A 24,169-nucleotide genomic window follows, 5' to 3' on the forward strand; every position below is an offset into this window, starting at 1 on the left:
TTTTTACCAATTCCCACTTCATCCACAACTAAAAGATATGTTTTGGTTTTAGATTTATTTTTAATTCTATTGTATGGCTTGTGAACACTTTGACTAGAACGGCAGTGTTTTGCATATTGTTTTCTCCAGTGAGCCTTATAAATTCCAATATGATCCTAATGTCTATTTTGGTATATTCTGGTAAGGAAATTACATTAGATTTAGAAGCCCCACAGGAGATTAAATAACCAAAATGTATTTAGAAAAACAGTGCAAAAAAGCCACTCTATTTTTTTATTGATAAATAATACACTTTTACATATTAGTTTCTAAATCATTTAAATCTAAAACAATATGACATTTTACAAATCATATAAAGTAGTCCAAGAAGAAAAACAATAAAGTGCAATCATTTCCAGATTAATGCAATCCAGTATTAATTTCATACTTGCCTGCACAAATTGGGAAGATATAGGTAATATATAGAACTATACACCTATACCTGAAATAAAAGACAATGTTCCTCATGTATTAAATAATTTGAAATAGGAATGGTCTTTACTGTTCCACAGCACCAAATTTGATTCAAGCTTTCATTCTCTTATGCCGCGTACACACGAGCGGAATGTCCATCATAAAAAGTCCGATGGGAGCTTCTCATCGTATATTCCGACCGTGTGTATGCCCCATCGGACTTCCTCCATCGAAAATTCAGACGGACTTAGATAGAGAACGTGTTCTAAATCTTTCAGAGGGAACTAATTACTATCAGGAAACCCGTTCGTCTGTATGCTGTTCCGACGGACCAAAAACGACGCATGCTCTGAAGCAAGTACGAGATGGAAGCTATTGGCTACTGGCTATTGAACTTCCTTTTTCTAGTCCCGTCATACGTGTTGTACGTCACCTTGTTCTGGACGGTCGGACTTTGGTGTGACCGTGTGTATGCAAGACAGCTTGAGCAGAATTCCATCGGAACTCCGTCGGAAAAACCTTCAGAGTTTATTCCGACGGCAAAACAGGTCGTGTGTACAGGGCATAACTGTCATATTCATACAAAGATTTTAAACTGTCTGCTATGAGCAACACAGAGAGTTTGTATTTCAGATATGTAATTTTAGACCAAGTATTGCTTCTCAATTAAAAAAAAAGGGAAACGTATGTGTCATTTGCTTGTGAAGTTCTGAAAGATATCTGCCACTTCAAGCCATGTTCGGAAACAAGCTAGTCCTCTTTCTCGTATTTGTTTTCTTCCCTTGTCTGTAATCACATCTCCATTTTGTTTTACAATCACCAGTTTTGGTATAGCTGTAATTTTGTACTTATTCTTCAATTCACTGAAAAAAGAAAGCGTAAAATTAGAATCTGATGGTCCTAATGCCCCAGAAAGGGTTCTAGATATAGTACCAGTTGATAATATGTTTCCTGTGACTTTATATTCAGCACTGTTATACTGAAATGATTACTTGAGTGTCAGGTCACCTTGAGGCTAGGTGACAGATGCACACCGTTGGAATCAGGAGTGCACCGCAAGGTAGTGGACCCTAAGGCTGACTGCTGCGGATGGGAGTCAAGGTGGTGATAAGATGGGTGGTAAGGAAGGCAGGGCCGCTGGAACACCAACACGTATCCCACCGGGGTTAGAGCGTAAGATTCCCTAGGGCGCGGAACCTAAGAGCCAGCAGGTGTTCACCAGAGCCTCTAGTGGGGAGGATGGACTGGACAGCAACTGGCTCCAGGTCCCGACCCCCAGGGTCCCCCAGCTCACGCCCACAGTAGGCAAGATATAGGGATAGTAAGGGACAAGCCAAGGTCGGGGCCACAAGCAGACAAGGACAACAGAGTTCACGCCAAAGGTTCAGGGTCACAGGCAAACAGGGATAGTCGAGAACACGCCAAAGGTTAGGGTCACAAGCAGACAGGAATAGTTGAGAACACGCCAAGGTCGGTAACAGAAACAAACATAGAACACACGGCAAACAGGAAGCCAAAAACACAAAGATTGATCAGCAGGGCTGGCCTGCAGTGCAGAGGTTAATATAGAGTTCTCTGATAGGAGCTGGGGTGGAGCCATGATAGAGGAGGGATTATAAAAGCAATCAGGTGAGAGTCAGCTGGTCTCTAGAGATGAACACATGGAGAAAGGTAAGCTGACAGACAAACTCTATTGCATAACCATGACATTGAGTGAACAGTATGTATATTTACTGTCTGTAATTGTAAGATGTTGTGACATCTCAACAGACCTTTTATCTGATTAAAAAAAAAAAATAGAAGGCAAAAATTAGATTCATAAAACAAAGTGAATCTATTTCCAAATGATCTATATCAGTGTCAAGAAAAAAGTCCTGAGTTCACTTTGACTAATTGTAAAGATGCCTGTGGCCAGTTTACCAGATTTGAGCAAAGGTTTTAGCAGTGTTGGACCATACTAACCATCAATGATAGCAGAACATTTGCAACTGATATAAGGTGAATTCAAGTTCTTTAACCACTTGACCTCCAGAAGGTTTACTCCCCTTCCTGACCAGACCATTGATTGCTATATGGCACAGCGTTACTTTTAACTGACAATTGCGCTGTCATGCATCACTGTACCCAAATAAAATGTTTTTCCCACAAATAGAGGTTTCTTTTGGTGGTATTTGATCACCTCTGTGTTTATTATTTTTTGCGCTATAAACAAAGAACAACCGACAACTTTGAAAATATCCAATAAAAAAACATAAAAAATAAAATTTCTTCATCAATTTAAGCCAATGTGTATTCTGCTACATATTTCTGGTAAAAAAATCCCAAAAAGTATATACTGATTGGTTTGCGTAAAAGTTATAGCGTCTACACACTATGGGAGATTTTTTATTTATTTTACTAGTAATGGCGGCGATCAGCGACTTATATCAGGGTCTCCGATATTGTGGCGGACAAGTCGGACATCTAACTGACATGTTTGACACTTTTTGAGGACCAGTGACACTAATACAGTGATCAGTGCTAAAATATGCACTGTTACTGTAGTAATGACACTGGTAGAGAAGGGGTTAACACCAGGGGCAATCAAAGGGTTAACTGTGTGTGTAGCTAATGTTTCAGTGTAGTGGGGGAGGTGCTTCTACTAGTGGAAGACTTGGATCAGTGTTTCTGCTTTAAAGAAACACAGGACACGTGCCTTCTGTACTGACAGAATGGCAAAATTACTTGCTTACATAGGCAGACTGGCATTCAGTGGGTGCCGGCGCACATTGGGCCTGATACCCAGAAGTGCAGGATCACGTGTATATATGTGATCCTGTGCAGTCACCCTGTAGCAGTGGTGAAAGGTGGTGAAAGAGTTTAAGAATTGGTGATTGTTCCACTGGAAGTGATTCCAGTGGAACAATCATCAATTCCTAAACACTTTCACCACCACTGAGGTTTAGTGGCAGCACCTTTGACTAAGGATTGGGACCAATTGACGTAAGGCAGCATACTGATGGGTATACCTAGTGCAAGAGGGAACAATGATGTGTACACCTGAAGTAAGGGGACACTCCGATGAGGACTCCTGATGTGAGGAGAGGACTCTGGAACAGGTTCTCTATAATCCATCCAAATCTAATGGCAGTCTAATACAAAAGGACCCACTGTCCACAGTATGGTCTTTTTAAAATATCTTGCTTTGTCAAGTGTCCCCCATAGCAGTGCTTAGCTACCCACACCTTTTTTGACAACAGCTTACCTATTAACTTCAAATTGCCCAGAATTTAGTATCAAGATTTAACCCCCCACCCAAAAACCAATAGACTTCAATGCTAAGTTCAATTATTGACAATTTCAAGCAGAATTCGATGACCCCCCCCCCTCCACACACATATCGAACCCAGGCAGATTCGCTCATCCCAGTTGTCAGCATACAGGGCCGCTGTTAGAAATCATGGGACCCTGTATAGCCTACCTGATGCCCACAGCAAAAATATAAAAATTATATTTTCACAAAAAATACATTAAAATCCTTATTGGTGGACACAAACATTCAGTCATACATAAAAAAACATAAATTCCATCTTCAAGCCAAAATTCTGCCAAAAGAATAATGCACATATTCTACCAACTCCCAATTCCAATCCCCCTCCCAGCACAAATCATTGCCCCTTCCAATCCCGCCCCAAGCTCAAATTTCACCCCAAGTCCCCCTCCTAGCACGAATTTCCCTCACCCCAAAAAATCACCTGCCTAGGACACATCCTCTTTCCTCTCAAACTTTCTACCCTAGCACAAATCTTATCCCCCAAATCCCCCCATCCAGCACAAATTCCCCTCAATCCCTCCTATTAGCCCAAATTCCCCTACCCCTTCCTGGCACAAAATCTCCCCTTGCAGCACAAATCTTCTTTCTTCAATCCTGCTCCTATGACAAATTCCCACAAATCCCTCCTACTAGATAAATTACCCTTCCCAGCACAAATTCTTCCTCCCTACCCAAATCTCCCCAGCACTAATCCCCCACCCCCCTCCTAGCACAGACATCTTCTTTGCTAATTCAACCCCCCACTCCCAAACCCTCCTTCTAGCACCCCCCCCCCCCGTTCTTCCTTCTAGCACATCAACCCCCCTCCCCAAATCCCCATTACACTTCCTAACACAGATAGCCACCCATCCCTCTCCCCCATCTTACAGGGGGAAGCCACTACAAAGCCAGGAGGAGGTGTGCTGTGTTATGCTCTTCTCTCCTGTCAGAAGAGTGTTCATCTATACAGCACATGAGACCTGGATCGCTCTTAATGTAGATTGCATTGCACTGTACACACACACAGTTTGATTGCTGCCCCCCTATCTCCTCTAAAGGCAGCAAGAAATGTGGTCGGGGAGGTAATCAAACTGTGTGTGTACAGTGCAATGCGATCTACATTAAGAGCGATCTTGTCTCATGTTCCGTATAGATGAATGCTCTTCTGACAGGAGGCGAGAGCACAAAACAGTGCACCTCCCCTTGACTCTTTCCTCTCTGCCTCTTCTTCTCTTACTGTTCCAGCCTCCAGGCTACCATCTCCTTGCCCTGGTCCTGAGTGCAGGTGGGGGAAGGAGCTCAGCACAGCCAGTCAAAACATCCAAGGGAGGGCCAGCCTGGACGGCAGAACTGAAATCTGGGTGAGCATAACCCACCCAAGCACCCCCTAAATCCGGCAATGTGTCTCTTACCCAGCAGCTGAATGCCAGTGGGAGAGAGAGGGGGAGAAACCGGCTTTCAGTTGCTGCGTGAGAAACACACAGGGCATTGCTCTGTCATCCTTCATTCTCTGCTCCACAGATCCTCCTGCTGTCTGGGCCTCTCTCTAGGTTCCCTACAGGAGGACCGGTGGTCCCCCCTATCAGAAGCCCTGTCAGCATAGGAAGATAAATGAAGACCTTTTTGTGCTTTCCAGCATACCAGTGACATGTTTTTTTTCAATTGGGGATACAGATTATAAACTTGCTATGAGCACAGCACTATCTAGTGGATTAAAAGCCTATTCATATATGCCTTAGAACTGCCTTCAGTAACATTTAAAGGATGAAGGAAAGTCACTAAGAAGTTCTAGATGTTTCAGTATCTCTGCTTCATGACTATTAGAACCATGAGCCATGTGCATCCAAAATAGGGCTGCTCTATATAAAATGTGGTAACAAGTTGCTTTGGGTTGTTGTTAAGAGAACAATTCCGGTATAAAGTGCCTTGAAAAAGTATTCATAACCCTTGAAATTTTCCACATTTTGTCATGTTACTACCAAAAACGTAAATGTATTATATTGGGTTTTTATGTGATAGACCAACACAAAGTGACACGTAATTGTAAAGTGGAAGTAAAATAATAAATGGTTTTCACATTTTTTTACAAATAATTATGTGAAAGGTCTGACGTGCATTTGTATTTGGCCCCCCGAGTCAATATTTTGTGGAACCACCTTTCACTGCATTACAGCTGCAAGTCTGTATTGATATGTCTCTACCAGCTTTGCACATCTAGAGTGTGAAATTTTTTGCCCATTCATCTCTGCAAAATAGCTCAAGCTCTGTCAGATTGGATGGAGAGCGTCTGTGAACAGCAATTTTAAAGTCTTGCCACAGATTCTCTATTGGATTTAGGTCTGAACTTTGACTGGGCCATTCTAACACATGAATGCTTTGATCTAAACCATTCAATTGTAGCTCTGGCTGTATTTTTAGGGTCGTTGTCCTGCTTGAAGGTGAACCTCCACCCCAGTCTCAAGTCTTTTGCAGATTCTAACAGGTTTTCTTTTAAAATTGCCCTGTATTTGGCTCCATCATCCCATTAACTCTGACCAGCTTCCCTGTTCCTGCTGAAGAAAAGCATCCCCACAACATGATGCTGCCACCACCATCTTTCGCGTGGGGATGGTGTGTTCAGGGTGATGTGCGGTGTTAGTTTTCCGCCACACATAGCGTTTTGCCAAAAAGTTCATTTTTGGTCTCATCTGACCAGAGCACCTTCTTCCACACGTTTGCTGTGTCCCCACATGGCTTCTCGCAAACTGCAAGCGAGACTTCTTCTAGGTTTCTTTCAACGATGGCTTTCTTCTTGCCACTCTTCCATAAAGTCTAGATTTGTGGAGTGCACGACTAATAGTTGTCCTGTGAACTGATTCTCCCACCTGAGCTGTGGATTTCTGCAGCTCCCACAGATTTACCATGGGCCTCTTGGCTGCTTCTCTGATTAATGCTCTCCTTGCCTGGCCTGTCAGTTTAGGTGGACGGCCATGTCTTGGTAGGTTTGCAGTTGTGCCATACTCTTTCCATTTTCGGATGATGAATTGAACAGTGCTCCGTGAGATGTTCAAAGCTTGGGATATTTTCTTATATAACCTAATCCTGCTTTAAACTTCTCCACAACTTACTTTATCCCTGACCTGTCTGGTGTGTTCCCTGGCCTTCATGATGCTGTTTACTAAGGTTCTCTAACAAGAGGCCGCGGTCAAGATGGCGACTGGATAGGACGTGGGGAAAGAGAGCTCCGCAACTGGTAGGCATAGAATCCGGTGGAACGGGTCTTAGGACTACCCTCTCACACACATACTGCTGAGGAATAAGCTGGGCATGCGAAGGGGAGGTCACGGTCCCCACAAGAAGCGCAATCCGGCGCCTGCAACCCCGCCGCGGGTCAGGGACACACGCGGGTCGGCACATTCCAAGATGGCGGCCCCGTCGGAGCCGCGACACCTCCGCTCGAACCTGACCAATTCCAGGCACTCATGCAAGCCATCACGGGCTGCCAAACTACCCTAACCACTAAAATTGAGCAAATGCAGCTCGAGATGGGACTTATAAGGCGCGATATGGATAGACACAGAGAGAGACTAACAGAGGCGGAGCGGAGAGTAGGGGAGACTGAAGATACAGTCCATAAACACACAGTTTCCCTCCGCACGCTGCAGATGAAAATGAAAGTTCTGGAATCCCGCGCCGAAGACCAGGAGAATAGAAATCGCAGGAACAATCTGCGAATGGTGGGCCTTCCTGAGGGAGTTGAGGGGAGAGATCCGGAGGCTTACACAGAGCACCTTCTACGCACACTCCTTCCTCAGGCACCATTCTCCCAACACTTTTAGGTCGAGCGGGCTCACAGAATGCCGTCTGCTCCGGGCCCGCCAGGTGCCCCCCCACGCACGTTTATTTTTCGCCTTTTAAACTTTAAAGATAGAGATCTCGTCCTCCGGGAGGCAAGAAAACTGGGGGAACTGCGATTTGAAAACGCAAAGATTATGTTATTCCCAGACTACTCGGTGGAGACACAGAGACAACGCAAACATTTGATCCGGTCAAGGCCCAGCTGCGAGCCAAGTGGCTCAAATACAGTATATTGTTCCCTGCGCGTCTCAGAGTGATTGATGGCGAAGCTACCAAGTTCTTCACATCTCCGGAGGAGGCGTCCAAATGGGTGGAATCCCTGCGCAGACCCCGATGAGTCTCTTTTGGTGATGTCTCCTGCTGGTGTTCCTGTGTGCACATGTCCAGGGGTTTGGCGTTTTTTTCCCACACAGTAACTAAGAATGTGCCCTTAGAGTATTCTAAGCGTAAAAGTGCAGCTCACACTTCACCATGTGCCTTGTTCCTCTTTAAATAATTTTAGTTTTATGCTGCCTACCGGAGCTGCTAAGGAATCCCTGCAAATCAGGTTAAGACTGGTGTCCTAGGTGTGCCGTTTGTTACACACTGCCCCCAAAGGAGTATTCTCCTAATTTTGAGTTCCACTATGTTTGGTTTGGGTAATCAGACACCCCGTGGTTTTAGCTTATCGGGGTGTGGGGTGGGATGGGAGGGTTGTTCTGTTTTCTTTTTCTTTTGTTGTTATGGTTTACTTATTATTTGTTCACATGTCTTGCATTATGTACAGATTTATTGCAGCCGATGCTTCACTTCTGCCATTAAGCAGTTTACTATATTATCTATTGGCACGTTCTTGAAGACCGGGATGCACGGTAGTCCCATCTGGCCTCCAGAGATATGGCCCCGATAAAAATTCTATCCTGGAACGTCAGGGGGCTTAACCAAGGGTTTAAACGCTCCCTGGTCTTCAATTACCTTAAGAAATATGTTCCACATATCTGCATTCTCCAAGAGACGCACCTGGTAGGCTGGAAGATAATGGGTCTGAAGAGACCATGGGTTGGCCGCCACTACCATGCTACGCATACTAACTATGCCAGGGGGGTCAGCGTGCTGGTGCACAAATCTCTTAACTTTGAGCCTCTAGACATTGTTACAGACCCGGAGGGTCTGGTGGGCCTATACTTGCCGCCTCCTGCTAATGTCTCCCTACTACATAAATTGACTACCCTAGTTGCCCAGTTCCATATGGATAATGTGATCCTAGCGGGGGACTTTAATATTCCCCCAAATCCGTCCCTTGATAAACTGTCCCCTGATTCAGCGTCAGAGTCAGTTCCCTCCCGGTGGGCTGAGGTCTTTGGACTAGAAGATGTGTGGAGGTGGAAGCACCCGTTAGACCGCTTGTACACATGCCACGCTATGTCCCATAACACATTATCCCGTAAAGACCTATTCTATGCCAGTGCAACTATGTTGCCCAAGATGCCCTTGGGGCATCTCGGATCATTCCCCCCCGTTATGTACGCTGCAGTCCACTACCCCCCAGGCGGATAGAATCTGGCGCTTATCCAGGTATTGGATTGAACACCCCACTATAGAAATAGAACTGGCTAAAGCTATTAAGGAGTATTGGGCAACCAACACTAACACTTCCACAGATGGGATGGTCTGGGATGCTTTTAAGGCCTATGTAAGGGGGTGCTATCTTTCATCTATAGCCCGGGAAAGGAGGAATGATGGGATCACATTGGAAGAAGCAGAAGCTAGGGCCCGAGACTTAGAATCCCAGTTCTCCCTTACCGTTAATCCTGTAGTAGCCCAAGATATGAAGGTAGCTTATCGTGAAGTGATGCTGCTTAGAGTGGCTAAGGCAAATAAAAGACAATTAGCCCAAACGCAGAAAATCTTTGAACAGGGGGAAAAAACGGGCAGGCTACCGGCCTGGATCTCTAAAGAGCAATCCCCAACCTCAACCATTGCCAGCATATGCAAAAATGATGGTGCTTTGGTGACAGACCCTATTGATATAAATCTGTGCTTTGCTGACTTCTATAAGACGCTATACTCCTCTAGAGCGCAATATTCATCTATGGAACTAGCTGAGTTCCTGAATGAGGTGGAGCTCCCTTCCCTCACTGCTGAGGCAAGGGAAAAGTTAGAGGTCCCAATGACAATAGAGGAGTTCCAGCGTGCAGTGAGCTCCATGCAAACTGGGAAGACCCCGGGGATAGATGGACTCCCCCCTGAATTCTATAAAAGATACATGGATGAGGTGGCCACCAAAATGCATGACATGTTCTCAAAGACCTTGACAAGTGATGATCTCCCACCATCTATGGTGTAAGCCATTATAGTTGTGATCCCCAAATCTGGGAAGGACCCTCAATTATGCTCTTCTTACCGACCCATTTCCCTTCTTAATTCAGATGCAAAAGTACTGACTAAAATTCTTGCCAGACGACTAAATGAAGTGTTACTTACCCTAATCCATGACGACCAATCTGGCTTCATGCCGGGTAAGGGGACTGATATCAATATTCGTAGGTTGTACACAGTCCTGACCTCTGGAGATGAAGAAGGAGAGGAAAAAGTAGTGGCCTCCCTCGATGCGGAGAAGGCCTTTGACTCCGTAGAGTGGGCCTATCTCTGGGGGGTCCTCCTCAAATTCGGGTTTGGCCCGGTCTTTGTCTCCTGGGTCCGAGCAATCTACAAATCCCTGACAGCTAGAGTACGTACCGGTACAGTCCTCTCCCAGTCCTTTTCTTTAAATAGGGGTACTAGGCAGGGGTGCCCTCTTTAACCGGGCCTCTTTGCACTGGCTATTGAACCCATGGCAGCTCTCCTTCATTCCACAACTAAGATTAGAGGGATTTCCAGGGGATCACTGCAGGAAAAGGTGTTGTTATATGCAGACGTCACCTTGCTGTATCTTAGAGACAACTGGGTCTCACTACAGGAAGCTCTTGCTGTTATTAACATTATTATTTTTCGTCAGACCCCTGTGCCCATACCAAAAAGCTTCTTTAATAAACTAGATGGAATTATTACCTCCTTTGTTTGGAATGGGAAGATCCCTAGAATAGCAAGAGCGACACTTCAACTACCTTGTACACTAGGGGGACTGGCGTTGCCTTGTCTCATAAAATATTACTGGGCTGTGGTCCTTGTTAAGTGGTGGCTCTTGGAGGACCCAGCTAACCCTGCTTCTTCATTGGAGGCGGCAATCCTGGGTTCCTACACGGAACTGAGGAATTTGATTCGCAGGGGTCTCAGGTCTAATTCAAAGATAACCCTTCCTATGAAGACAACGCTTAAAGTATGGGATGCCATTAACAAACAGTTGGTTAGACCAGATGTGTGGTCCCCAACAACCCCCCTATGGGGGAATCCTCGTCTCCCCCACTCTTTCGTACCATCCCCGATCTGGTGGCTTGGGCCAAATATAGGATAGTAGCATTAGGGGATATAATCTCTCAAGGACAACTGCTCTCTTTTGACATTCTCAGGAGAGAACGTGGCCTACCGAATCATATGTTCTTTAGGTTTCTCCAACTAAGACATGCCTTCCACTCTCAATTCCCCTCTTGGGTAGTCCTGGACATGTCGGTGGTGGAGGTTGAGCTTAGATCCCCTGATGCTGTGAAAACATTATCTACTTTATATAATATTCTAGCCACTCTTGACACATCTAGAATCTCTAAGCTATTTGATCTCTGGCAAAGTGATATTCCAGAGTTGGGTAATGATGGCTGGGAGGAGGGCATCCAGCAATACTTGCCTCTGGTGATCTCGGCAAAGGACAGATTTATACAATTGAAATTTATCCACCGGGCATACTATTCCCCAGCATGCCTGATGAAAATTTATCCTGACCATACGGCAGATTGTCCCAGATGTGGGACGGATGGGGTGGACTTCTTTCACATGATTTGGTCTTGCCCAGGGGTAGTCGCCTTCTGGAGGGATGTCCTAACTGACATCAACATGGTGGGGAAACTGACAGTCCCATATAGCCCGATCCCTCTTCTGTTGGGTATTTGTGACTTTCTGGAAATCCCCTGGGGGAAAAAGCTATTTATTTTTTACACCACATTCTACGCCAGGCAGGGCTGTGTTTTGGCCTAGGCCGACAAGGCCTAGGGCGGCACTTTGCGGGGGGCGGCAAAATAGGCTGCCCCCCCGCATGAGAGAAAGTCCCCCCACCCGTCTGACTGATTCCCGGCTCCCGCTGCTGGTTCCCGCTGCCACCTCCCACACACTTGCAGCCCACGGCGGCCGGCTTTCTGTAGCGGCGCCGCGGTGTATGGGCGTGCTTGGCAGAGGGTGGGGGCGTGTATCTCACGCCCCCTACTCTCTGACAAGCACGCCCATACACCGCGGCACCGCTACAGAAAGCCGGCCGCCGTGGGCTGCAAGTGTGCGGGAGGCGGCAGCGGGAGCCGGGAATCAGTCAGACGGGTGGGGGGGCTTTCTCTCATGCGGGGGGGCGGCGTGTGTCACTCGCGCCCCCCATATGCAACAGGTGACAGGTGGAGCCTTAAGCTCCACCTACCCTCCCCTGCACTGCTTTCCTGCAGTGAATCTTCTCCTCGGCCCTGGGGCTGTGACGTCAGGAGGAGAGAGAGGAGCACGAGGGAAACCCCCAGGACAGCAGGTACAGTGATTTAATAAAGTATATCAGTGTTATGGGCACTGGCAGAATTTGATGGGCACAGTGGCAGCGTTCGATGGGCACAGTGGCTGCGTTTGAGGGCACAGTGGCTGCGTTTGATGGGCACAGTGGCTGCGTTTGATGGCACAATGGCTGCGTTTGATGGCACAGTGGCTACGTTTGATGGTACAGTGGCTGCGTTTGATGGGGCACAGTGGCTGCGTTTGATGGGGCACAGTGGCTGCGTTTGATGGGGCACAGTGGCTGCAATTGATGGGCACAGTGGCTGCAATTGATGGGCACAGTGGCTGCGTTTGAGGGCACAATGGCTATGTTTGATGGCACAATGACTACGTTTGATGGGGCACAGTGGCTGCGTTTGATGGGGCACAGTGGCTGCGTTTAATGGGGCACAGTGGCTGCGTTTGATGGGGCACAGTGGCTGCGTTTGATGGGCACAGTGGCTGCATTTGATGGCACAGTGGCTGCGTTTGATGGGCACAGTGGCTGCGTTTGATGGGCACAGTGACTGCGTTTGATGGGCACAGTGGCTGCGTTTGATGGGCACAGTGGCTGCGTTTGATGGGCACAGTGGCTGCATTTGATGGGCACAGTGGCTGCATTTGATGGGGCACAGTGGCTGCATTTGATGGCACAGTGGCTGCGTTTGAGGGCACAGTGGCTGCATTTGATGGGCACAGTGGCTGCGTTTGATGGGCACAGTGGCTGCATTTGATGGGCACAGTGGCTGCGTTTGATGGGCACAGTGACTGCGTTTGATGGGCACAGTGACTGCGTTTGATGGGGCACAGTGAGACCCCCCCCCCCGTGATAGCATTAAAACTCAGCAGCTAAAAATACTGTAGCTGCTGACTTTTAATATTAGGACACTTACCTGTCCAGGGATCCAGCGATGTCGACACCTCAGCCGATTTTCGGATTGGCTCTCGGGTTTTGCCACTATCATTCATGGTAAGGGAAACCGACCGGTTCCCTACTGCACATGTGCGAAGCGCGTTGCACTTTCTGAATGGCCCAGCGGAGGAAGGAGGAGGGGGGCAAACTTCAGAGGGGACAGCGCAGTCTCCCGGAAGTGGGGAAGGGTACCTGTCAGAAACAGGTACCCGTTCCCCCCTGAAAGGTGCCAAATGAGCCTAAAGAGGAAGGGGTGTTGTTTACAGATGATAGGGTGGGTCTTAAACAGGAAGGGGTGTGGCCTCGGCAGGATGGGGTGGGTCGTATTTAAATTAGGGGGGTGCATGCGTTTAGTCAGGCCTAGGGCAGCACAAAACCTAAATACACCACTGACGCCAGGAAAGCGATACTATTGCAATGGAACCAGCCTGCTTCACCTACCAAACAATTATGGCAATCTTTAGTCAATGCGGCATTGCCATCATATAAATTAACATATCTGAGCAGGAACTGTCCCAAAAAGTTTGAAAAGATCTGGGCGGTCTGGGTAAAGGCAAAACATTTGACCATAGAGTGACTTGTGTATGAAAATGAGGGGGACCCCCCCCCCCCCCCAGGTTATTCTCCTTCTTTCTTTTTTCTTTTTCCTACCCTCTGTCTTAACATTACCGTCAAGTCTCTCCTTCCATCTCCGAAGTAAGAATTGTGCCATGTAACTGATACACTTGCTGTGAATGGATAACTGCTTAATATCAAATATGTGAACCTAATTTTTTTTTTTTGTTGTTTCTGTTTCTGAAAATCTGTAACTCGGTTATGTACATTTCTCTGAGTACTTTAAATAAACTTTACGTTAAAAAAAAAAAAAAAAGTTTCTCTAACAAACCTCTGAGGGCTTCACGGAGATTAAATTACATGCAAGTGGACTCTATTTACTAATTAGGTGACTTCTAAAGGCAATTGGTTCCATTAGATTTTAGTTAGGGGTATCAGAATACAAATGCACCCCACACTTTTCAGATATTTATTTGTAAAAAAAATTAAAAAACCATTTATCATTTTCCTTCCACTTTATAATTATGTGTCACTATGTGTTGGTCTATCACATAAAATCCCAATAAAATACATTTTTTTTTTTGGGTTGTAACAGGACAAAATGTGGAAAACTTCAAGTATGAATACTTTTTCAAGGCACTGTAACAATTTTTTTCTGACGTTCCTTTTAAGGATTTAACTGGAACTGGAAATTGTACAAAAAATAGACTCCCTACTCTTGGAATAGACTACTAGATTAGTGATATGTGTACCCCAGGTGTATTTATAACCAGGGGTGGCCCGTGCATTGTGGGCCCCCCTAATCCTTGCAGCCGCCTCCCTATGCTTGCCCTTTGTATATTTGTTTGCAGTTTATTAAGGATATTCACAGCTTATACAGTTGTGTTCATAAGTTTACATAACCTGGCAGAATTTATGATTTCTTGGCCATTTTTCAGAGAATATGAGTGATAACAAAAACTTTTCTTTCACCCATGGTTAGTATTTGGCTGAAGCCATTTATTATCAATCAACTGTGTTTACTCTTTTTAAATCATAATGACAACAGAAACTACCGAAATGACCCTGATAAAAAGTTTACATACCCTGGTGATTTTAGCCTGATAACATGCACACAAGTTGACAAAGGGATTTGAATGGCGATTAAAAGGTAACCATCTTCACCTGTGATCTGTTTGCTTGTAATTATTGTGTGTGTATAAAAGGTCAAGGAGTGTCTGGACTCCTGACAAACTCTTGCATTTTTCATCGAGTGCTGCACTGACTATCTGGCTTCTGAGTCATGGAGAAAGCAAAAGAATTGTCAAAGGATCTGCGAGAAAAGGTAGTTGAACTGTATAAAACAGGAAAGGCATATAAAAATATATCCAAGGAATTGAGAATGCCAATCAGCAGTGTTCAAACTCTGATCAGGAAGTGGAAAATGAGGGGTTCTGTTGAAACCAAACCACGGTCAGGTAGACCAACTAAAATTTCAGCCATAACTGCCAGGAAAATTATTTGGGATGCAAAGAAAATCCCACAAATAACTTCACGTGAAATACAGGACTCTCTGAAAACATGTGGTGTGGCTGTTTTAAGATGCACAATGAGGAGGCACTTGAAGAAAGATGGGCTGCATAGTCGAGTCGCCAGAAGAAAGCCATTACTACGCAAATGCCACAAAGTATCCCGCTTACAATACACCAAACAGCACAGAGACAAGCCTCAAACTTTCTGGCACAAAGTCATTTGGAGTGATGAGACCAAAATTGAGCTTTTTGGCCACAACCATAAATGCTACATTTGCAGAGGACTCAACACGGCCTATGATTAAAAGAACACCATTCCTACTGTGAAACACAGAGGTGGATCGCTGATGTTCTGGAGATGTGTAAGCTACAAAGGCACAGGAAATTTGTTCAAAATTGATGGCAAGATGAATGCAGTATGTTATCAAAAAATACTGGAGGAACATTTGCATTTATGAGCCAGGAAGCTGCACATGGGACGTACTTGGACATTCCAACATGACAATGATCCAAAACACAAGGCCAAATTGACCTGTCATTGGCTACAGCAGAATAAAGTGAAGGTTCTGGAGTGGGCTTCTCAGTCTCCTGACCTCAATACCATTGAGCCAACTCTGGGGAGATCTTAAACATGCAGCATGCAAGACAGCCCAAGAATTTACAGGAACTGGAGGCTTTTTGCCAAGAGGAATGGGCAGCTTTACCATCTGAGAAGATAAAGAGCCTCATCCACAAATACCACAAAAGACTTCAAGCTGTCATTTACGTTAAAGGGGGCAATACATGGTATGAAGGACTGGGGTATTTAAACTTTTGAGCAGGGTCATTTGGGTTGTCATTTTGATTTAAAAAGAGTAATTTTTGTTGTGGATTTAAAATTTAAGATCAAGGGCTTTTTTTATATACCACCTAGCGCTCACCCGGAGTTGTATATCATTTGTTAGTACTGTGTAACTTACACAGGAAAGTGTGTGGAGCAGCAAGAGTGATATCACAAGGAATCACACATATAGGAGCACCTGTGGCACCAGCAGGATCCAGCAATGTACTGCTCTGTCTGTGTTACCGTTCACCCCACCAGCAAGATGGCGGCTCAGTGTGTGTTCCACCACCTGAGCCTCGTGAACCTGATGTGGCGTTAGATGTTCAGAGTCCCCAAGTCTGCCATCTTGCTGGTGCCGGCTTAGGCACAAAAAAATGTGAGTGGGCATTTTATACGTTTTTTTTTAAGGACATATAATATTTGATAAAAGCGGGTTACACTATGATCTTGTTGTTTCTGAGTTTACTCTTATATATGATGGTACATGGAGAAAGCTAGCTGGAAATCTCATGGCATTAGATTGTCAGCACCTTTGTAGAGTGGGCAGATGTGAATGGGTCTATAGATGTTGAAGCATTTAATTTTTATGCATGAAAAAGGTAAACTGCTCTGACCCATTTAAAATAACAAACGTTATTCTGTAATTATGCATAAAAGCTGTGACATATCTTCTTGCTTAGCCCAGACCATAGGCGTGCGCACAGGGTGTGCCGGGTGTGCCCAGGCACACCCTAATCCCCCCACGCGCAACAGGAACATGGGAAAGATCTCCCTCTTACCGGCTCTACCATAAGAAAAGTGTTTATCCTTTTTTCTTTCACTGTGCCAGCAGGGAGATCAATGTGCCAGGGTCATATATACGTAGACGCATACACATGCATGTGTGTTTGAGCTTAAGGGTGCACACCCTAATGCATTAGGCTGCGCACACCTATGGCCCAGACTCAATGAACTAAAATGCAGCACAGCACCAACAACTATCAGTAAGACATTACAAATTGCTTCTGAGAGGGGGAAATAGTTAGGAAATAGTTCGGAAGATGACAAGCATATAACAACCTTTTGTTTACATGGTTCATGGAAAAATTGTTTGAAAATACGCTAATTGAATGACATTTAATGATGTGCTAAATCATTGTGTATTATAAACAATTCCCACTGATTCTAAAAAATTCTTGTTTTCAACTTTTTTAAATTCTTTGCTGCAACTCAATGCTTCTATCATCCTGCAGTCTCTTTGCTGTCACTTATGAGCATCACTCCAATGATTATTCGCATAGCATTTCTTGGGCAGGTTTCTTGGAGGTGACTATAGTGGACCATGCCTGTATTGTCGGCATTAAAATGGCTACTTGGAGTCTCTATCAGAAGCCTGTGTAAATGCGTGACAATGAAGGGACACAGTCAGAAGACAGGGACAGCAGACCATATAGAAGGAAGTTCCCAAACATGGCCTTCACGGCTGGATTGCCAGGCATTAGTTTAAAAAGAAGGGTTGCTTTAATGAAAGCTACAGATTAAATGAATGAAGCTCACTTTTGAGTTACATTTACATCTTAAAGCTTATATGACATTTTTGTGATCAGGTTTGCATATACTTTAGGTCGGGGCTCAAAATTTCAAGTCCTGAGCTACTAGCCAGGCCTTAAGAGTTACTCGCCACCAGTTGCCCCACCCAATCCCTACCATGCCCCGCCCCTAATCCCACCCCTATACACGCCCTCATAAATTCTCATGAAATTACACTTAAATGTTTTATGCAGAATTAAGTTACACAAATAAATATTAACAACTTTATCACCCGTGCCCATCAATGCAGCGTGACCAGTGCCCACTAACGCAGCCTCACCCGTGTCCATCATTGCAGCCTCACCCATGCAGCCTCCCCTGTGTCCATCATTGCAGCCTCACCCATGCAGCCTCACCTGTGTCCATCATTGTAACCTCACCTGTGTCCATCATTGTAACCTCACCTGTGTCCATCATGCAGCCTCACCTGTGCAGCCTCACTTGTGCCCATCATTGCAGCCTCACCAGTGCAGTCTCACCTGTGTCCATAATTTCAGCCTCACCAGTGCAGCCACACCTGTGTCTATCATTGCAGCCTCACCAGTGCAGCCTCACCTGTATCCATCATGCAACCTTAGCCATGCAGCCTCACCTGTGTCCATCATGCAGCCTCACTTATTAAGCCTCACCTGTGTCCATCATGCAGCCTCACCTGTGTCCATCATGCAGCCTCACCTGTGTCCATCATGCTGCCTCACCCGTGCAGCCTCACCTGTGTCCATCATGCAGCCTCGTCTGTGCAGCCTCACCTGTGTCCATCATGCAGTCTCACCCATGCAGCCTCACCTGTGTCCAGTATGCAGCCTCACCTGTATCCATCATGCAGCCGTACCTGTGTCCATCGTGCAGCCCCACCTGTGCAGAGGGGACGGAGGAAGAGCTTGATCACAGAGCGGGGTTTACCCGATGTAACAGCTTTACATTACAATTGAAGTTTGCGCGCCGTCACACACAACCCCGCCCTCCTGACCCCGCACCTGTGACAGACAGTACGCGCCCTGGCATTGGACCGGCGTTCTGTCATAGGTGTGGAATGAGGAGGGTGGGACTGTGTGACGGCGCGCGGACTTCAATTGTAATGTAAATCTGTTACAGTGGGTAAACGCCGCTCTGTGATCAAGCCTGATCTCCTCTTCCTCCACACGTCTTCCGCTATGATGATCCGGCCGCCCCCTTCTGTTCCTCCACACTCTCTCTGGGAGAATGTCTCCCATTCACCCCCCTCCCCCGGTGCTCGCCCCCCGCTCCCAGGCAGCCCAGCTCCTCGTAAGACCTAATTTTCCACTCGCAAAATGCAAGTAGGCGAGTGGAAAATTTGAGGGCTGCTTTAGAGCCATTATAGCTGTTTCTGTCCCTTTCTTTCTTTTATACTACAATCTGAATATAAGAAATGCAATAATTTTGAGGTTTGATGAACACTAAATAACAGTTGTGTCTAGTTTAAAAGGCCCAAGGGCCACATTTGTATCCACAAACCAAGCGAAGGGATTCATCTTAATCACCACCTCTGCTATATCCCAAACAGGCTATAGAAAATAACAATGCAGTACTGGGACATAGTCCTCTTGCAGCTCCCCCCCCCTTCCTGAGTTAAATATAGTTTTAAAAATGTCAGTTAAAAAAACCTAGGTACCTGTACATCCTCATACTCGTGCATCTTGCACACACACCCCTGAGGCGAGCAGCTGTGCGGTCTGTGACTGCTGTGAAAGTGGATCACAGTTGTCAGTACCGGGCCGCTGTACTTGGCCCAGGTACAATGTGATTGTTGTGACCTCTCTCAGCCATCACATGTCCACTAGTAAACAACTGTCTTGAATGGCATACATTCATGATAGCATTGTTTACTATTGGGATCTCTGTGATTGGTCAGAATGATCACAAGGTACAGGATCAATCAAAGTGGCCCTGTACCATCTGATAGCTGTGGAAAATCTCAGCAAACACAATAGTCAACAATAAATCCTGAATGAAAGCCATTTGTGACATTTAAAATTATTGCTTTCACAGTGATCATCACTGGAATAAGCAATCATAGTGTAAAAAAAGAAAACAATCCTGATCACCTCCCCAGAGTAGTACAGTGTCACTCTGGTCCCAAGCTCCTCTCATACACTTTTAGAGACATCTGGTTTTATACCCAGTTCAGGTTTTGCAACTCTCCCTTGTGGCAATTTAGGATTACCTGAAACTCAGAGTCGGTGCTCGAGAGCCTGGGGAACACATAAAGCTGGCCATACATTATACAATTTTCTTATTCAATTTCCTTTAGATTTACCATCAACTATGTAGTGCGAGGGCCTGCCTGATTGCATACAAATTGAAAGTGTTTAGGCTTAACCTTATATTATATGGTTTTGGTAAATCTAAAGGGAATTGTGCAAGAAAACTGTATAATGTATGGCCAGCCTCAGTCATGTCTGTGAGAGCTGAAGGATGGTGAAAGCTGGAACATTGCATATGTGGAGACTGACGAGCATTAGGCTTGTTCAGCGTGCTAGTTAGGACTTGGATTTATGTAGTTAGTGCTGGCACACGGCTAGTTTCTTGTTCCGTTCATTTTGTGGAATACTGTACAACGCCTGTAAAAAGACCTTTAAATTTTCTTGTAAAAAAAAAAAGACCTTTAAATAGCACCAATAAACACAGCACTGTTTGTCACTATATTACTGGACTGGTATCTGTGCCTGAAAGTGTGCTTACCTCAGGGAGGTTTGTACCTGCTACCTATCCCAGGCTCACAGGATCATAATACATTTTGTCCTAATTTTTTGAATAAAGAATATTTGTAAAAATTTTATAACAGAAACTAAGAAAAGTGTGCTTTTTATCATTCTTGACATTTTTTTCATTTATATAGCAAACATCTAAAAAACCCAGTGATAATTAAATACCACCAAAAGAAAGCTCTGCATCAAAAAAATAATAAAAATGTCATTTTGGGTACAGTGTTGCATGACTGAGTAATTGTCATTTAAAGTGTGAAAGTGCTGAAAACTTAAAAATGGCCCGTACAGAAAGGGAATGAAAGTGTCAAGTATTGAGGTGATTAAAAGCTTATGCTAATATTCACCATATTATAAATTTAACAAATTATACTAAAATCAGAATTCCTACAGAAGAAGGGAAATCAGGATTTGTGAAAAGCATGACTCGATTGAACAAATGTGAAGATAACGAATGAACTTTATAAATATAGCAAAATACCTAACAGGCATTTGAAAACAAAATGTGCTTGACGTGTAAAGTTTAAACTATGCTTAAAACAAACCTGTTGTGAATTTCTTTTTTGGTCAAACCCCTCTTACCTGTAAAAAAAAATCTGTAAACGCTCACAATTCTGATGACTAGAACTGGATCCCCACCTTTTGCTGGGAAACCGACACTTTGAAAATTGTCAAAGTTTGTGGTCCTCCGTGGCTCTCACTGATTCCTCCCAGTGATTTCATGTCACTGCAGGTCAGCGTAAGGATCCAATTAAAACAGCAAGGGACCCAAGAGAATGACAGCTAATTTACTGAATTATTTTTAAGGGAAGAGGGGCTTGAACAAAATCTTTTTTTGACAAGATCACTTTAAAGTAAACCTGTCACAAAACTGTTAAATTCAATCTGAAATCAAGTTTGGCCCCAGCTCAAACCACACTTTCTTACAAGTCCTTTAAAGTGATCAGTCCAGACCAACAGGGTGTCTTGAGATGGGCAGGGCTAAGCTCAATTAGTACAGGAAACATTGAGATTTGCACCCAAACTCAACTACCTAGATCTCTAGATCTATTTATCAAACTGACATCCAGTCTTACCTTATGCTTATGCATTTCTTCTATATTGCCTGGGTTTGTGAAAGGCTTCTTCAGGATCATTTGAATGTTCTTTGCTCAAGGCCCTCCAGAATTGACTCTACTTCCCTATTAAATTTGCTCAGGCTTGTTTGTTACTGAAATGTTTTGTATCCTTTCTACTCAGCATCCACATGAATAAGGCTCGGTTCACACTGCTGCGATACGAGATCCGACTTGTGAGACCCCAAGTCGGACGACATGTCAAAGTCGTCTTAACTGACGCTACACAAATCGCTCCGACTTTAGAAAAGGTCAAAATCGCAAGCAAAATCCTACTACTTTGCTGTCTCAGCAGTGTGAACCAAGCCTAAAGGGGTATGCACAGAAACACAACATTGAAGTGGAAGTCAATGCTTTAATGCCCTTAGAGGTTTAGTGGCCTTCAATGTAAATACTGAATTCTTTGACAATATAAAAAACAGAAATAAAAATCCAGATACTTAAATGGCCAACCCTGGAGCAAGGGAGCAAGCAAACTTACTGTCTGTATGGGTTGTGCCAGGGTAACGCCAGCCATTCTCCGTGCATGTCATGCATGTAATCGACCATGTCTTCTGCACTTTTATCTGAAGAGATGAATACAATTTCAAACTGAGCAGGAGGGTCAGCCTCTTCCACCAGCTCGCTATAGAAATCACACAACACAGGGGTGAAGTCCCTGCAAGGTGAACACCAGGCCGCTGAGAAAAACAAGCCAACTATTTTATTCTGCAAAACTTCCTCCGGATCCACCTTCTCACCATCTTTAGTAACCAGAACATGTCCAGAAAATATATCCATTTTAATTAGACGTATAGGCAGATGGAGACGTGCCACTTGTTGTCTCCTTGTTCTTGTAACTACAGTAGTGATTGTGAAACCTCTGAGCGTGAGCTGAAAGTTATTTATAAATACTCATTTCTCATAATTCCCTTTAATCCCACTCTTATACACCTCTCTGAAGCAGGATGCCATCTGTTCTTCAGCCTCTACAGAGAAATCCCCTATGTAGCAAAAGTATACAACAGCATTATCAGTTTAGTATATATTACAACTGTAGTAATGCATTATGTTATTACGTTATCTGTTGTAGTGCAACATGTTTTGCAAACCTACATTATCATCAGTGTTGTTTCATAGGCTACAAGCAGAGAAGAGATAGCGCTCACGAATTGTAAAAGATTTACTGTATCGTCGCACAATCGATAATGATCTTATTCTTATCTGTTGGAAACATTGTTCATAAAATATCCCAGATAATATTAAAATGATGCTCACAAGAAATGCTGAGTGTGTTGTTTTCAGTCATTCAGTTATCTCAAGATGGTAACAGACAAGAACAAAAACTGTAATAGAAAGCAGCTAAAAAAGTGCAGATGTGCAGATTCCTTTTTTCTTGTCCGGGGATAATCATCAACAAAACATTTACATAAAAACAATCTTGCGGCAACTGGGCTGGACAAATTCACTTTTGTCCTTTGTCTGTGGTAGACTTAGGGCTGGTTCACACCACAAAAACGCACTCCAGATCCGTTCCTGGATGCGTTTCTGCATGCGCATTTTTAGCACGTTTTTGGTGTGTTCCGATGCGTTTATTATGTGTTTTACTACATTCCAGTACAGTCCAGTGCAGGAAAAATGCAGCATGTTCTACTTTTTTTCTGGAACTGGAAAGCCCTGGAACTGACCGCACTGGTATGAACTATGCCATTGGAAACCATATACCTACTTTCTATGCATTTTTGATGCAGAAAAAAAATGCACTGGACTGCAGGTGGTGTGAACTTGCCCTTAGAAAGATCACATACATGGGCTTTTATACAAACTGCTTTATTTTTGAACTCTTAAGAGGGACATCAATGTAAGTACTCCTAAACTGGAGCAAATGCTGTTGTACGAGCTTGCATTTTGCTGTATTGTTTATTTTGAAATGCCTGCCTACATAAGCCCTACTTACACAAGCTGCAAAGTTAAAACAGTGAAACTAGTACATAGTTACACAGTAAAACATATACAATAAAGACAAGATAAAACATCTGCTATGTCCTTACAAGCCTATAATCAAGAGGCAACAAATCATGTGTCTTTTTTTTACACAATAATAATAATAGCACATATTTGTGTAACGTTTTTGTAATTTTTCATCTTATATTACATACTGCGGATAACATTTCAGGTCGCAGAATAAAGTCAAAATTGCTTTTGCTAATGAAAAGGAGCAGGACGAAATGGAAAGTAAGTTTGAGTGGCACTAAAAACATATTATTGTTGTTTAGCTAACATAATATACAAAAGAAAGCGATGATTTTGTGGTATAGGTATACTTACTGTGATTCATGTTCTTATTCTGCTCCAAGTACTAGAAGCACATACAAGTTAAAGCAGATCAAAGGTCTCCTCCTCACTTAGAAAGGATATACACTGCTGCCACCTAATGGTCTATAGGTCACAAAGCCTACACACCAGGAATTACAGTAGATCCTGAGGCTGTCTGTTCCCCCATTAAATAGATTTACTAAACGTAAAAAGACTGTTCACTATGCAAGGGAATTTTTCCCTTAGCGTGTAAAATGTGATGAAAATGCAGTTTGCAAAGAACACCCAAACATATACATGGAAAATAAAATAAAGGTTTTTTTTTTTTTTTTTGCTTACATACACTTGATTGGATGATGGAAGTGAGCAGAAATTCATTCACTAAGCTCTGGGGGAAAATTCCCTTGTACGGTGAAAATTCTCTTGCAAAGTGAACAGCAGCCTA

The 24,169-nt window shown here is 44.2% G+C and overlaps 1 protein-coding gene across 1 annotated transcript; it reads right to left on the reverse strand.

The window, feature by feature from the left end:
* Positions 1 to 366: 366 nt before the first annotated feature.
* NXNL2 (nucleoredoxin like 2) lies at positions 367 to 22,303 on the reverse strand. The gene is made up of 2 exons (XM_073625646.1): positions 21,911 to 22,303; positions 367 to 1,316 (listed from the first exon to the last, which is right to left on the reverse strand). Exons 1-2 carry the CDS (start codon positions 22,207 to 22,209, stop codon positions 1,145 to 1,147), a joined length of 471 nt encoding a protein of 156 aa, XP_073481747.1. The 5' UTR covers positions 22,210 to 22,303; the 3' UTR covers positions 367 to 1,144.
* Positions 22,304 to 24,169: the final 1,866 nt, after the last annotated feature.

Source organism: Aquarana catesbeiana, linkage group LG01, assembly GCF_042186555.1.
Source record: "Aquarana catesbeiana isolate 2022-GZ linkage group LG01, ASM4218655v1, whole genome shotgun sequence".
Taxonomy (NCBI): domain Eukaryota; kingdom Metazoa; phylum Chordata; class Amphibia; order Anura; family Ranidae; genus Aquarana; species Aquarana catesbeiana.